This window comes from Lacerta agilis, chromosome 2 (assembly GCF_009819535.1).
Source record: "Lacerta agilis isolate rLacAgi1 chromosome 2, rLacAgi1.pri, whole genome shotgun sequence".
Lineage (NCBI taxonomy): Eukaryota > Metazoa > Chordata > Lepidosauria > Squamata > Lacertidae > Lacerta > Lacerta agilis.
The window spans coordinates 20,530,780-20,547,924 of record NC_046313.1 but is presented as its reverse complement, the minus strand read 5'-3'; the positions used below and the strand labels follow the sequence as shown (position 1 = coordinate 20,547,924).

General features: G+C 40.4%; 1 protein-coding gene across 1 annotated transcript in view; it reads right to left on the bottom strand.

Annotated features, from left to right (window-relative positions):
- The window catches only part of HELZ (helicase with zinc finger), an 86,569-nt gene extending 70,438 nt beyond the window's left edge, over window positions 1-16,131 (bottom strand). The window contains exons 1-8 of the mRNA XM_033138868.1: window positions 15,922-16,131; window positions 14,962-14,998; window positions 11,231-11,355; window positions 8,556-8,612; window positions 6,318-6,369; window positions 5,438-5,513; window positions 2,705-2,903; window positions 1,417-1,524 (exon numbers count right to left, since the gene is read on the bottom strand). Of these exons, the coding sequence (XP_032994759.1) occupies window positions 1,417-1,524; window positions 2,705-2,903; window positions 5,438-5,513; window positions 6,318-6,369; window positions 8,556-8,612; window positions 11,231-11,355; window positions 14,962-14,998; window positions 15,922-16,131 (864 nt within the window). The remainder of the gene's footprint in view (window positions 1-1,416; window positions 1,525-2,704; window positions 2,904-5,437; window positions 5,514-6,317; window positions 6,370-8,555; window positions 8,613-11,230; window positions 11,356-14,961; window positions 14,999-15,921) is intronic.
- Between the last annotated feature and the right edge of the window lie 1,014 nt (window positions 16,132-17,145).

Genomic DNA, 17,145 nt, shown 5'->3' with positions numbered 1-17,145 from the left:
CAACAAAAGCGTATAAATAACTGTGGGGTGTGTGCCTTTTTTATGTATGAAGATTGGATGAACTCTGATAAGACAAAGGTCAGAATGTGGCATCCCAAACCCTTGGCATCACTTTTTAATATTTATTTATTTATCTATCTATCTATCTATCTATCTATCAATCAATCAATCAATCACACTTTATATGCCACCTCTATCTTCCAAGGATTATCAAGGTGGTGTACGTGGTTCTTCTCCTCAACATTTCATCTTCGCAACAGCCCTGTGAAGTAGGTTAGGCTAAGACAGTGTTTTTCAACCTTTTTTGGGCAAAGGCACACTTGTTTCATGAAAAAAATCACGAGGCACACCACCATTAGAAAATGTTAAAAAATTTAACTCTGTGCCTGTATTGACTATATATAAAGTAATTTTTCAATTTTTCCCACGGCACACCAGGCAACATCTCGCGGCACACTAGTGTGCCGCGGAACAGTGGTTGAAAAACACTGGGCTAAGAGATTGTGACCAGCCCGAGGTTACCCAGTGAGCTTCATCATGGCAGAGTGTGGATTTGAACCCTGATCTCCCAGGTCCAACACTCTAACCATTATGCCACACCAGCTCTCACTTCTGCCAATTGAAAAAAAAACCAACTTTTCTTTTTTTTACAAAAAAAAGGCAGGAATTGCCAGCATCCAAGTTTGGTCAGGTAAACACAACACTGTGGAAGAAGTTACCATTAAAGACCAAAAGAACTAAAGTTTGGATACTTTTTATTTATTGATTGGGGTGGGAGATAAAAGCTTAGAACGACTGCCTTTAATAATACATCCCATTTGTATAGCGTTTTCTACTGTTCTTAAGTGCTTGACATACAATAGCCAAGTAAGCCTTGTAACACTAATCCTGTGGGATAGGCCGTGGGCCATTATAATCACCTCTATATTAGAAATGTGGAACAAAGGCTAAGAAACAGGTTTGTCCAAGACTACCTTGCCAGTTCATTGCTAATGTGAGGCTTGAACTCAGGCTCACACTCTCAGGCACTGCATTGAACCAGCTCTCAACCCTCATCTCTGCTTTGTTCCTACAATATCTACAAAGTTCCACTATTCCACAAAACCTAACTCTCCTTTCCCAACCTTATCTGACTCAGTGGCAAAAACAACAAAAGGATAAATGTTAAGGCTGAGGGAAAGGTGGGAGCAGCACATTTTGCAACCAGCACAGATAATGTTATCACCAAGATAGATATATTTGCATATTTGCATACTTATGAACATGCTTTTAGCACTACAGAATGTGCAGATGCTTCATTAACATGGCATACCCCCTCCCTGTGAGTGTGTGCATTACAAGAGAAGGTGCTGAAAATTTTAAATGCAAACTTATTAAGGGCAAGTGATACTTTCAAAGTACAAAAAAAATTCCTACCTTACATGTCAGAGCAAATGTCCACATCTGTTGTGATTTTTTGGTCGTGACAGTAACTGACAGTTCAGGGCTATGTTCAACTCTCACGCCATCTAGGCACTCACTAAGCTAAAGAAAGAAAAAGGAATCACATAAGGTAACAACACTAGGGTTGAAAAATAACTCTCTAATTAAGGACCATTCCATAAAAGGAATGGCCCACCTGTGAATGCCCATTTTAACCAAAAGAGTGGAAATAAAGTCATAAATTGCAATACCTATTACTCTGTTTATATTTAAACACACATACACACCGAAGAACTCAGTTATCATCACCATGAATTTGAAACAAACCACAAAGACAGCAGGAACTTCCTCCAGCTTACTCTGAAGTAGGCATAGGATTGCAGCCATAAACTCTTCTTAATTGCAGAAATGAGGATCGCTTGGTATTGTTGTTTTTTAATTAACAGAAAATAGTTACATATTTTTAATTGGTACTGTGCGAGTGAATAAATTAACCAAGCAGGTCTAGTAAAGGGTAAAGGGGACCATTAGGTCCAGTCATGGACGACTCTGGGGTTGCGGCGCTCACCTCGCTTTACTGGCCGAGGGAGCCGGCGTACAGCTTCCGGGTTATGTAGCCAGCATGACAAAGCCGCTTCTGGAGAACAAGAGCAGCACATTGAAACGCCATTTACCTTCCCGCCAGAGCAGTACCTATTTATCTACTTGCACTTTGACGTGCTTTTGAACTGCTAGGTTGGCAGGAGCTGGGACTGAACAACGGGAGCTCGCCCCATCGCGGGGATTAGAAACGCCAACCTTCTGCTCGGCAAGACCTAGGATCTGTGGTTTAACCCACAGCACCGCCAGCATCCCTAGGCAGGTCTAGTAGAGAGCGCCAAAATCAGGCGCTTCTATTCATTTGAAATAAGAATACTGAGATAGAGCTGCCAGTGACAAGCTTGCCCATCACTTTGAGGATAAAATCATCTGCCACCATGTTGAGTTGAGTTTCTGTTTTCATACGCTCCTATACAGGCAACTCCCCATTTGCATGGGGGTTGCATTCTAGGTAATAACGCACGTCAGCAGTCACACATAAGTCCATTCTGTCCCCATCCCCTTCCATGGCTGAAAATGATGCACGTGTCAGCAGTTGCACATCAACTGGACGCGTGCAAAACAATTGCCACCTGAACTACTGTTTTACTGGTTTTATGTAGTATTTTTGTTTCAATTATATTGTTTTTATGTTGAGGGTTTTATAAAGGCTTTACAAAATAACCTTCCCCCCCCCCCTTACCACTTTCTCAGGAGATAATGAGTTCATCCATTTCTCGATCAGGGATTCCATGTAACTGCCTAAACATTGCTTGTTTTCCTTCTGCTGTTTCAACCTTATCAAGCGGGATGCGTATCGCTTCTGCCATTCTGTTAGCTCTTCCTGGGAATGTGCTGAAGTACACTGTGCACCATACCTGCAGATTCCTTGCTCTAAAAACCTACACAAAATAAGAAAGACAATCAACCCTTAAAATTTAAAATATTTCCCAATTGCATAGGTTGTTTTTTTGTTCCCCCCCCCCATTCGTAACTAGTTCTATGTACCCAAGGTGGATCTGAGCCAAGGTTCCTTGAACAGCATCCGCCACCAACACTTTGTGGCTTTCAAAACAGAGGGACATTCAAAAGTAATTACTGTCTAAAATGTATAGACTGCTTTTGGAATGGTATACAAAAGATGAACAGGTTAAATCTGTAATGATACACTGGGTGAGGGATTTGGGGCATAATATTCAGCTTTCAGATTGGGAAAGGTTATGGAAAACTGATTTGAAATTTTTGGCATGTTGTACGCTGAAAGAAAATTATATGAAAAATGATGTACTGGTGGTATTTGACTCCTAGTAAGTTCAGTGGCGGAGCTTCATGCTCCGGCACCGGGGGGCAGAGAACAGATGGGGACGGGGCTGGCGCACATCCCAGGGGCGGGGCACACTGCCCACAGGGGTGTGGTGCGCCACCTGCAGGGCTGTGGCGCCCAGTGTGAGGAGGCAGCCACAATGGTGCACTGCAAGGGGCAGTGCGCTCCCCCCACACTCCTCTTCCTCCACCAGTGAGTAAGTTAGCAAAAATGTTTAAGACAAGTACAAATACATGCTGGAAATGTAAAGAAAAAGAAGGTACCTTTTATCATATGTGGTGGACGTGTAAGGTTATAAAAGCATTTTGGGAAATGATATATAATGAATTGAAAAAAATGTTTAAAATAACTTTTGTAAAAAAAACAACCCAGAAGCCTTTTTATTAGGAATTGTAGGTGCCGACATCCCAAAAGAACAGAAAAGACTTTTCATGTATGCGACAACAGCCCCGCGGATGCTACTAGCCCAGAGATGGAATGAAGAAAAAGTCCCTACCAGAGAGGAATGGCAAACCAGGCTGTTGGACTATGCCGAAATGGAAAACTGACTGGAAGGCTCAGAAACCAAGAAGACCAAAACTTCAACAAAGAATGGGAAAAATGTATAATCTATCTAGCAGACCACTGAAAGCAGATGAAAACATTCAAGGTAAAGGTAAAGGGACCCCTGACAATTAAGTCCAGTCGCGAACGACTCTGGGGTTGCGGCGCTCATCTCGCTTTACAGGCCGAGGGAGCCAGCGTTAGCAGGATTTTAATAACAATTGTAATATAGCGAATATCATGGACAATATGGAAAGATACAGTGGTGCCCCGCTAGACGAATGCCTCGCTAGACGAAAAACTCGCTAGACGAACAGCATTCGCTAGCGGAAGGCTGCCCCGCAAGACGAAAATGTCAATGGGGCTGCCTCGCAAGACGGAAAAAAAAAAAAATTCCGTCGCGAAAACCTCCGCTCTGCATTGCCGCTTCGCTAGACGAAAAATTCGCTCTACAAAGACACTCGTAGAACGAATTATTTTCGTCTAGCAGGGCACCACTATATGAAATATGGATTATGAAATAATATGCAGTAGAGAGGGTGTACAATCGGACCCATGGAGGGGAAGATGGGAAATCCAGAGGTTTCAAGAAATCTCAAAATATGGATATGTAATTTGGATTGTTATACATTTATATTTGTAAAACCAAATAAAAATTATTATTTTAAAAAAAAGTAATTTCTGGCATGGCACGAGGGCCTGCTGGTTGAAGAAAATGAGGGTGTGCCCAAACCAATAGGCATACTTAAAAAAGGCATCTGGACAGTTAAGGAGAGTTCTAAAGGAGTCTGATAACAGGTAAGCATGTTGAACAAAATCATTTCTTGCATCTGCTCTCCCACAAATTGCAAAGAACTATGCAACATCACTATTCGAAGAACATTCCGAGTAGATTTGCTAAGCACGTTGCAAGATAGGTATTTTCTCTAAAGGGTGTATATCTTAGTACATTATCTCTCCAGTTTTCTTGAATGATAGTGACACCAAGTGGTCCTTTCTGTTTACTTCAGGTTCATGTTAGTACAACAGAAACATCTGGCAAGGCACAAATCAAACATTCACATCCTTGCCACTCACTAAAAAAATGGGTTTCTCTGTATTTTTTTACATGACTGCTTTTCTTGACAGGAATTTCTTTATCATTGCCTACCATCTGGAGGCACATTTTATAAACCATTTATTTTGGAGCAGCCCCATTGGGGTCACACCCTATGTCTCTAGGTGGCACTGCTATGCTGCTGATTGCTTAGCCCTTGCATTCAAACATTTGGACTGACCAATTAAAAGCCCTTTTAAACAATTTACTAATAAAGGGAGTAGCATTGTCTATTCAGCTTTGTTTTGAAAATGTTAAAATGAAAACAATTTCTATAAATCATATAAAATATTAATTACTTGTTAAATCATCTTAGATATACTGCCAAAATAGTAATGGAAATAGTAATGAAGTAGTTACAATAGGTGCCACCCTTTTAACCGTGTGTTTCTATTCTATATGTTTCTCTAGTTTTGATATCTTTTAACTATGCCGATAAATACTGAGAGACGTTGAAACAAATATCACTTTACCTTCTGCATAGTGTGTACTCCTCACTACTTGTGACTCCCCTGGGCGGCGGTCGAAATTGCCAGCCATCCTGAGATCCTGTCACATAAATACAATATCTATGTTATTTTTCTGGTTGTATCAGGAAACACACTTGGGCTATGAAGTCTCATAACTGATTTTGTGTTGAGCCAAACGACAGGCAGTCTAATGCAATTCAATAATTGCATTCCTTTGCAAGCAGGAAAAAGCCAATGGTCTCTTGCTCAACAGCAGAAACATGTGAAATGTGGAATCTATTGGCAGGTGGGTCAGAGGGAGCTTCTAATAACAGCAGTTCTTGGGCTGGATCACTTTCCATCTCTCCCCTTCTGCAGGAGAATCTCTGACTTTGCTGCCATCACTTTTCCCCGCTATCACTGAAAACTCTGTCAAAATGCTTTGCTGAGGATTCAGGGACAATGCTGAATGGGGTGGGATACAACGTGGGGTCTCAGGGCTAATGGGGAGACGGTAGAAAATCAGTTGTCACCACTTGATTTTTTGTGACCTCCCACTTCTCCATAGCCCCCCCTCCCATCTCACAGTCCACCCACACAGCAGTGCCCTCGGAGCATTTTCTGGGGGCTCTCCCTTACAGGGTGAAAACAAAGCAGGGAGAGAACAGAGTAGGGAAGTCAGCATCTGCGTTTCCCATTTGGTGGGATCTCCGGATCCAACCCATTACAATCCAGGGCCTCTTGATTACAATCTCATGCTTAGTTTTAAAAAATCATATTAGAGGCCACTTCCTAGTCTTTTATAATAATTGATCCCAAATTGTGAGATGGCCACTGTTTAGCCATCTATTGACAGACAATTGTAATCCTTCATTCGGTAGTTTCAAAAGCTACTTTTATTTACCTTCCTCCAATTCTTCTACACGGTATACTGAGGGTACTTTACCAGCTGCTGCCTGAAATCATAAAAAAGTTGAGCACATTAAGTCAATCAATAAAGAAATAAAAAAAATTCAAATATCATTTTGAGTACTAACTATAAAAATGAAAACATTAAATATACTTGAGTGTAAAATTTTAGTTTATAAAGGTAATAAATGTCAATCCTGCCCCTTCAACACTATGATTCAAACTGTTTTGTTCAGGCCAGGATTCAACCATGGTTTATAATCCTGGCTCATGCACTAACCGTAATTTAAAGTAACCAGTGCTTCCTTAAATTCAGACATAACTGGAAACTCTGGTTAGCTCCTCATGGCTGAAAGGTGAGGGAACACAGTCATGTTAACACTAAGCTATATTTTAGGATTGCTCCCAAACCTGTTCATTCTGATAATTATTTGTGCTAGTGGCATAAGTTTGAAACCTAATTCTTTCTAAAGTCAGGGCTAGTGTCAGAGATCAGTGAGGGTGGTCCAAATGGCAGGGGATCAAAAGGACCCACCACCGATTCCACCATCAACCCAATTCATTTTACTTAGCACTGTTAGATGGTTGGATAGGGATGCAGCCACAACCAGCAGCAGCAGCTGTAGCAGCACACATGTGCTTACATACACTCACTGCTGTGATGCGTTTCAGAGGGCTGGTTTCATCAGACCAACCACTGATCCTGCAACTTGCAGCTTTATTCTTTGCTTCAGTGACAACAGTCACTGCCCATCTTCAGCACTGCTTTCCGCCACCTGTTGACCTTGTAGTTTGTGTGGACAGAAGCAGCATCTCTGTTTAAGTCTGCAGCTTATCGTGCTCATATGCTTTTAACCCAAATAATCTTTGGTTGGAAGGAGTGCTTCGTCAAACATGCAAAGAAATCTGCTTCTTTGGTCTCTCCCTCCCCTAAAACCTTGGGAAAATGAAAGAGGTGGTAAGAGATAGAGGGAATTGTCTCAACAGAGATGGAAAATCGGAAGAGTGTGAGGCACATTTCATTGCCTAAATAGAAAAATTCTGAGTTTACCTTGGAAGCCTTTTAAAATCTCCCTGGGGATGCAAGTGAGAGTGGTCCGTTTTAAAATAGCTAAGTTTAGGAATCAGGGTGTTTATTCTGAAGCAAAATGCAGCAACTAAGAAAGATCTTTTAAACTTAAGTCTTTGTTTGGCATGGTGCAAAACATTTGCCATAGGTAAATATGAGAACTTTTTTTTCTCGTCGGAATCAATGGAGTTTAAATATGCTTAACGTTGGCTGAATCAGTCCCTTATACACTTATATTCATGTTTACAGCTGCACTTGGGTAGGTAGGCTGTGCAGCGTATGTAAAAACGTAGGTCCAACTTCCATGTTTATTCTGATGCAGTGCAGTCATTACAAGCTAATTTGACACCATGTTTCATGTGGCACACATTTATTACAATGTGCACCCCTCCTTGGAGACTTACCATGCCATGTTAAAAGTATGAGAAGAACAGGTTTCCTGACATAGTAGCAATTGTCACCATCAATGGTTACATTCATTAGAAATATTCACCATGCAACAGAGGGAATGATTTTTAAAAATCACCTCTGGTTTTAACAAAAATGAATGTGGGAAATGGGCCTCTGAGGCTCCTTCACAAATGCAAAATCCATCAGACTACTTTTCTACATCAGATGCCCCTACACCTGATTATTGTGTTAACCGACCCAATTGGAAAGCATCATGTGTGGCGGGGTGATTATAAAAGCTCTGGAGAGTTTTACTTGAATGGGAGGAAGCTCGGTTAGAAGAGGAAGGGGTGACCTAAAGAGGGAAGAAGGATGTTTTCGGAGCAGGGGCAGTGCCAAACAAGACACCGATAGTTTGGCGCTGATACACTGTTGTCCAAGGGCCTACAGAATCTTGGAACCGACCCTGGCTAAAGATAGGCTAACAGTGGGTGGTTAATATTAGACAAAGGAATCATTTACTACAGATGAAGAAACAAAATGTTCTCCATCATATTGCAAACCACAAAAAAGCAATTTCTCAGCTTTCTTTGGTTCTGTCTTTTTTAATAGAAAACAAATATAAAAGGATAAATAAAATCAACAACCATGTAGAAGGCTTTAAAGGAGGGGGGATGAAGCTGGTTAAACTGTGCTAATAAAACTCAGCACAGAAAGTCCAAAGCTCTATAAAAGAAATATATTTATTTCTTTCAGTATCAAACATAGTCTTACCTCTGTTTCAACAAGAAGTGTTTTCAGCCTCGTCAGATCTTTAGTTACCATCCCGTTCTGCCAGGAAAGAACATTATCACATGCTGTCCATTTGTAAACTGCAAAAACTGTTTTTTTAACCATTGTTTACAAGGTTAATAAAACTGTAGTTCTGAGAGCTACTGGAACATAAGAAAACAGTATCATATAAAAATCCTACAGAATCAGGCCAGTTAGTTTATCTAGTCTAGCAGTCTGTTCTCACAGATGCCCACTTGAGATTCCCAGCAAAAGGAAGACCACAATTATTGGTGGCCTTGTTTATAACACAACATATCTCACATATTTGTGGTCACTACAGGACAGTTTAAAACTGAAAGTGCTGGCAGATTTTGAGTATCAATGGGTCCAAAACTGAAAAATGCTATTGTTATTTTAAATCCATGGAACTTTTTAAAGCATGGGAAACATTTTAAAACTTTAAAATATGGAGGAAAAAAATTATATGGTCAGAACGTATGACCTAACACTTTTACTACAGCCTTTCTGTTGGGCAGGAGTTTCTTTTTATTCCTTATAAAAAGCTTCTTTTCAAACCATAAACATGTCTGCAGTGACTCTCTAAAAAACAACTGATAACACTAATACTCAAGGACAGCTGAAAACCTCAGACCTGGAGGCTGGTCTAGCCAGTATTACCTGGTGAACCTGATATGAGAGGAACAGAGCCTTAACTTCCCTATGCAACTCTACCCCTCTTTTCTTTCCACTGAAGTACAAAGTAATGCCTGATACAGCCAAAGGCAAACCTCAGACCACAGGAGCTGCCAGATTCTTCCCTAGTAAAGGAAGCATGCTAGATACCAACAGCTAATCCATCCATGCTAGTGAGGTCAAAACAGAACTTTCCCATATAAAAACAATCGATACAGGGCAATTCAAAAGAGGAGCGGAAAATCAAAAACAAACAAACCACCTAATCCAAAGCCCATGAAACAGGGACATGTTTTTCCTTTTTAAAAAAATCACTTTTCTATTAGCTTTAACATCTCCTCCCACATTGATTCCGATGGGAAGGGAAAGGTGTCAGGTCCAGGGCAGGTATCCTTTTACCCCATTTCAGGAGTGTGCAAGTGGAATGGAAGTGCTTCTCCTGATCTGCCCCAAGATGCCCTTGGAAAACCTCTTTGTTTTTCGCCTCAACCATCAGAGCACCAATGGAAGAAGAGGGATAGCCACAGAGGTTTCCGTAGCTGCAAGGATGATGCCTGTGTTGACAGACCTCTGGTGCTGCCTATGGATAGGAAGATCTACACCTATGGCCCACTGACACCCACTTGGGGACTATTGGATTGCAATTTATAGGGTTATCTATATAACAAACACGTGACAATCCCTGCAACTTTTTGGTCTTCAGATTTTATCTTTGATCCTAACTTCTTCTTTTTTTTAGCACAGTTGTTATGTTTTAAGGTGGTATCAGTAAATCTTGCAAGGTTATGTGCAGTTATAACAAAAAGTGTATGCTCAATATTGCTTGTATATTATGTAATATTATGCCATAGCATTAAAAATGAACACACTTTCTTTTCTTGACAATGCACGTGTCCTGAACCTGTGTGTTCTGCTAGAATGTGTTTCATAAACATCAGCAAAAAGGCAATGAATCCTGATGTAATCTGCTCACAAGAGTCAAATTTATGAACAAAAAAGAAAACTTCCTTAGTCTTTCAAATATAAGTGGACCCAAAGAAATAAGATAAAACACATAAACGGTTTGATTCAAATTCTTTTTTTAAGGTGGAAGTTAAAGTTTTAAGACTGTGGATTTATCTCTTGCTAATGAATCAGTACCTGCAAAAGAAAACTGAACCCCTGACTTTTGAAAGAAAATTAAACAAGCTGTTTCTTTTTTAAAAAAAACATAATTTCTTTTTTGCTTTCCTATATTGAGTTAATATTATGTTAACTTATACTTTGGATCACTCATCAAAATATTGCTCCTATTAACATACTGCTATGTAAGAAATCCAAGGGAAGTCAGTATGTCTGGAAGAGCCATGGCTATGTGGATTTCACCATCTCCAGTGCAGTTCAAACCAAAAGAAACTGAAGGCTGACACCATCCTCTAGTCTAGACATGGCATAGTAGTGGATGAAGTTCTGAAGGCAGAAGCAAAAGGTCTAACAGCAGCGGAGAGAATTTTGAAGACTCCTTGGTGAAAGCTGGGAAGGAGTATTTGGCCACTGCAAGCCATACTGCAGGATGCAAGTCTTGAGTAGTCTGTCAGCAGCAGGCAGAGGCAGCTAGTGAAGTTGCTGCTTGAGTGCTACAAATCAATTACCTTTCCAGTCAGAAGCCAGAATACAAGGAGAAGCAAACTCAGGTGGTCCTCTCACATGCTTTACACACTCATAATCTTAGATGCTAGAAACAAGGATAAAGGACTTCCTGCAGCTCTGGATCCAACTCAATGTATTTGTTACATGCAACAGCTGCCAAACTCTGTTGGATTGGAGTCATGGATGTAACTGGGTGTCACGTTTCACTTCATCTATAAACATCTGCGTGCATTAATATATTCACTAGGGCTCAGCACAAATCATTTGGTGCTGAAAGTTACTGACATAGCCCTTTCGTTACTAGATAAAGTATATTATTTCAAAAAAACTAGAGATAATCAATTGTCACCTACCAGTGATTCACCCATCAGTGATTTAGAAAGAGCGTTCGATACAATCTGCAGCTTCCCTTTAAGATGCATGCAGCAAAGCACTGCACGGAAAGTGTCATCTTCCTTGTCCAGTCCTTCTCCCAATACTAAAGTGAAAATCATATTCCATTATTTGCCACCAATTATTTACACCAATTTTTAAAGGCACCCCAACTTGAACTACATCACAGAAGTAAAATTAAGTGGGTTTTTTTTTCAGAAATATAATCTTAAAATATCCTCTTTTTCCACTCTGTGGTTTCCTTTTACTCACGTTTTATGTGAAACTTTCTAGCTCTGCTTTGAACTTAAACATTGTGCTATATCTGGCCAACATTCCGGGATGGTAAGAGTTGTAGCCCTACATCATCTGGAAGGCAACAAGTTCCCCATCCTCATCTTAGGAATTTGTCCTACATAAATTCTGTCCTAACAAAGAGTACTTCTAAAATTCCACTGCTCTTCTACATGCTTTTTCCTAACTGAAATTCATTTCAACAAAGGAAGCACAGAATACATTTCCAATGAACTGCATCTGAAGGAAATAATCAATAACCTATTTGCACCAGAACTAGTCCTAATCAAATCAGCATTGTGCATTTTCTTTATGTAATGTCTGTACTGGCTTAATTTTAATAATACAACATTAAATCTTGACATGAATTTTGTGCTCCCAATGTACAGATACTGGCAACTAATTTAATAACAAAAGCCACAACTGCAGGAGAGGTAGAGATACAAAACTTTAATTAATATCCTATTTGTATTATCAAAACATAACAGCATCATCTAGTCCAGATATCTTTGATCTTTTCAACATGTATTTGGGGACCCATTTCTTAACCTTTTACCATATATTTGCATGGTAGTGGTGCATCTGTTGCAATCCATCTTGGATCAGGCCACAGCCCAGCAGTGGGTCCTGACCCACCAGTTGAAGATCAGTGATCTTGTCAACACTGATGTATGTACTTAACTCTCTCAACGTAATAAGTGGGATTTAACAGTGTTTAATGTAGGGCTGGGTCATCTCCCTAACATGCACAAAATCTTATTAAGAAATGGAGAGCACCATACTTTTTGTTCTTTGGTGCTCTTTGTCCAAAATATGTTATGAAATGAGACAGGCAGTTCTTGTTACATTTTGGAACTGATATCAGTTAAGACTAGGATATCCAAACTGGCACCCTCAGATACCTCCCTTTGCTCTCCCATCATTGAGAGTAAAAGAAACATTAGTAGAGTAGTGAAGTGTTTTTGAGTTGTGGAGAGAGGACACAGAGACAATCAACATGTATATATTAATTAAATATATCATCCTGTTTCTCATCAGAGCCGACAATGGCTAACATTTATGAAATACAGCATTCAAAACAAATTGAAAATACCACTTGCAATAAAATACGGAGAATCAACAATACACTTCAACAAACAGGGACATTGTCTCTATGTTCTGAAAGTCTGGGAGGGGGGGAATGAGCTGTGGAGTCCTGGATCAGAACTGAAGGGTCACAACTCAATCTTAAAGCACATGCTTTGCAACCAGTAGATCCCAAGCATTGCTGGTACACCTGGGAATGACCCCTGCCTGAAATCCTGGGGGGACACTGTCAGTCAGTGTAGACAATACTGAGCTAGATAGACCAATAAGTCTTAAGGTAACTTGCTATATATGTTCCTATATGTCTCCTTCCAATTCCATGCTTTATTGTGTGTAGAGCTTTCAGTCAATAGCACTTACTGATCCAGCATGTCTTGTAACCAACCCAATGTAAGTAAGTTTGCATATTACTAAACCTCAAAAGCTGCCGCCTTTTGCAAGGAAGAAAGGATTTCCCCCCCCCCATCTGAAATGACTGTAATACACAAAAACCAAAACAACACATGATTCCCATTAAAACTCCTCCCCATCAATTTAGCTTTAGCTGTTTAATACATGGGTGTTAATCAACCTACCACTCAAGCCAATTAAAGCCCACAGCATAATTATTTGATGAGGAGAGTCATTTAAACCTAAATCCAAACCTCTGAACAAAGGTTGTTAAAGGCAACCGTGTCAGAATACTGTAGAATAAGCATGGCAAGCAGGATCACCAGAAATGCAAATTAAGTTGTTGTTGTTGTTGTTGTTGTTGTTGTTGTTGTTGTTGTTGTTGTTACACAAATGCAGGCACCTGAATATGAAAGTTACCTGGCATCCATATGCAGCTATGTCAAGCTTCCAAAGTGCTTTCCATTGCTAAAAGCTAGTAATAGAGAAGCTGCACGACTCTGCATAATCTACCGCAGGGGGTGCGAAATCATGGTCCTCCATAGGCTGCTAGACTTCAACTCTGCAGCTAGCAAGGCCAACAATCGGGGATGATAGGAGTTCCAATGCATCAAAACCTGCAGGGCCACAGGATCCCCACCAATGGCCTACAGGGCAACGTTTCTAAATACATACTTTTAATTCAACTGACTCCAGCATTTTGTTGTATCAGGTTGAGAGTTAACAGCGATACTACTGAACCTTGGAGCACAGCAGGTAGACTCAACAACCGAGTATATTTTAAACAACAATTAGGATTATGTTATCATAACTCTACATTTAAGAGTGCAAGAAGATAGCTGATACTTAGACAACACACTCTGTGACGTACTGCATTTCTTTTTGCAAAGCGGCAAATATTGTTTTTATAAAGCTGAGATAAATGGGTCTCCCCTGGACCCGCTATCAAAATGGGTTCCGTTCCCAGGAGGCAGTCCGAAGACCCCCAGAGAGAGAGCGCAATTTTGAAGGCTCTTACCGGCAGCGTAAATGACAAATACCATACCAAGGCTTCCGAAAGCAAGGAGGCTTTCCCGACAATTTATTTTCAAGAAAAATAAGAAACTGTTGCAACAGGGTTCCCCCTCAGGTGGCAGAGACAGAGTAAAGAACCCAGAACAATGGCACTGCCCTTCCTTATATACAGTTTTCTTCCTATACAGATCAATGCTACAGAAAAGGCGGAAACGCAATGAGAGGATTAACATAAGTTGGGCAGTGCTAATTTGATTTTTGAGGGTTTGAAACAAAGGTGTTGAGTTTCCTTTATTTAATTTACAGGAAGGAACTCCGAAGCTTCTGGCCATTATGCAAATTATGCGGCTGGAGCATAGCTGTCAACCTTTCCCTTTTTTGCGGGAAATTCCATTATTATAGCATTGGGAAACAGCAGGGAGGGTTGACAGCTATGGGCTGGAGCTTTAGGGAAATGACTTCAGCATCAGTGTGAAATCCTGCTCTGCATAGCTATCAGTTTTGGGTGCGAAGTTTTATGTTGCATATCTTTATAAAATAAATGGGTTTGTTCAAAGGTTGTTTTTGTGTGTTTTCGCAAATAAATGGTAGTTTCTTTACCTAGGCTACATCAATTATAAGGTTGGGAAACAAGTGATATGGGTACATTTTCCTAAGAGAATGGTACCCTTTTGCAGTATGGGTATAGTACAGCAGAAGTTGCAAAATTGGAAAGTGTGCATAGTACATTGTTGATCCAATAACAAAGGTCCCCTCTCTGTCCATGTGTGGGTTCATATACGCTTACAACAAAGCTCACAGCAATACTTCCATTTTGGACAAATCTGTTTCTCTAGAAAACCAGATAAGAAGTGATTTCTTAAAGCTTAAAACTCCAAATAACCAAGCACATTGCTATAAGCTGTAACAAATAACTGTGTCTTCATACCATGCCTGCAGTCTTCATCTGCCTTTCCATAGTTTTTCTGCAAAAAGAAAATATATTTATTGTTAGATACAGCATAAGCAGGAATTACATATTTGCTTATGAATTTGTTTAAGGCAGAAGTTAAACAGAAACATGTGATTTATTCAGCAGCACTCTGACTGTAATCCAAGCACGGCCAGGAGTATGCAAACCTCTCTGATTTCAGTGAAACTGTCTATGCACCCGTTCACAGTTGGTAATCAAAACTGATACAATCAGTAAATTCATTCTCCATTTGGGGATCCCTAATGCAGCCAAACTAGAACCACACACAACCTCAACCCCCTATACACACACTCCAAGGAAGATATCCTCAGACTTGCGGAACCCCAAAGGTTTGCAACAGTACAAAAATCAATAGTCCTACTATTTGAAACATTTACCCCCATTAATAGATCAGATCTAAACTGCACTTAGGTTTAATCTCGACAGCTGCTCTATGCAGGCAGTCTTGAAATTAAATTTGTACCAGATGTTAAGCAAACAAACATCTATTCGTTTCATCGGATACCTACGGCACACCTGCCCTGTTCCCTAACCTTTCCCCCATCTCTACTCAGGCAATGCAAACCCACTTCATCCACCTTTCTGTCCTGAAGCAGTGTCTCTCTCCAGCGACGGTACAACACAAATATTGTTTTAAATAAGGCAAAATAAAGAACACTCATCTGTGCATCTTTTACTTTACCCAACAAAGAGGGTGAAAAAACCATACCGTGTATGCCCACCTTCCATGAAAACTAAGAGCGCGGGGACCAAGTATGTCTCCCACTCCAATTACGTAGCCAAGTAGGTAAATAAATGACTGCTAGCTCTGAGCAGCAGGCTAGTGTGATGTCAATAAAGGCTTTCGATTTCCACGTACTCATACAATAAAATCAAATTATTTTCACTGGATTCGATTGTAAACATCACACTCACAAGTTGTAAAGAAGAAGCGATTCTATAGAGAAGGCTCTCAATTTTGATGCGGTCGATTTCAGCCTGACATGCTTCTGGGAAGTGACTGGGAGGGTACCGACTGAGGGAAAAGAGGGCCTCCGTGCAGTGCTTCACCGCCACTTCGTAATCCTGCTGTCTGAGTGATTCACATGCTTGTTCACATGACTTCTCTGGTCTTCTGTCTGCCATGACTCAGCGGCAGAAATCCTAATATGAATCAGGAGGGGTTTCAAATGCAGGTTAGCTTTAATACAAAAAAAAGGTCTTTCAAAACACACCTATATTTTCCAAGTGCTACTAACTGGCCCCCATCGCTTCCCAGAGTTCTTATATTCCGCTTGAGCCTCTGCTGCATGCTAAATTCCTGCCATTTCCCCCCACCCCCACAGCATTTCTCCTTGCACTTTGCATCTGTTTCCATTTTAAAATACTGTTATCTGTCTCCATAATTCTGGAATGAGTAGGTGACGCTCATGTCCCCTTTTACTGCAAACATCAACATTCATTGTTTACTGCAAACATCAACATTCATTTGCATTCATTTACTTTACATTGGTTTGAAGTGCCACTCAGGAGTTAATGTTCCTCTTGCAAGGGCAGATTTCTCTACACCTAAAGACAACTTCTACTATAACAAATGGTTTGGGGGAAAACAACACCACTACATTTGCATTAGGTGTTCTTATAATGCTACCCACTAACAAATCTTTCCTTGTTTTCTCATGTTATCAGCCGTAATGGTATTTTATAAGGAATTTATATTGCAAAGGCACATCTTTTCAGGGCTTTACACTGAAGTGGGAGTGGGGACTTGTTTATCTTCACAATGGCGCGGAGGGAGGCACCCACTTCCGTCCCCCCAATTGCGCAGAGGGGTGCCACGTAGGGAAAGAAGGAGGGGATTTCGTATCCCTAGACTCTTATGCTGAGGGAGAAAGCGGAAAGGGGCACTCCTGGATTCTGCTGATGGATGAGACAGACGTGATTTGTTAGCTCTGCACTGTATAAATAGTTTTGCACAATAAAACCATTAAAAAGAAGCTACAGAGTTCGGCTGGTCACTCATGAGTAATTAACTGAGGACCTTACAATAATAATAATATGCTTTAAATTAAAATTGAGGTTAACAGATAAACCAACTTAATCCAAGATGCATTTGAAAATATGTTCTGCTCTCTATGGAATAAAGGACCCACACAAATG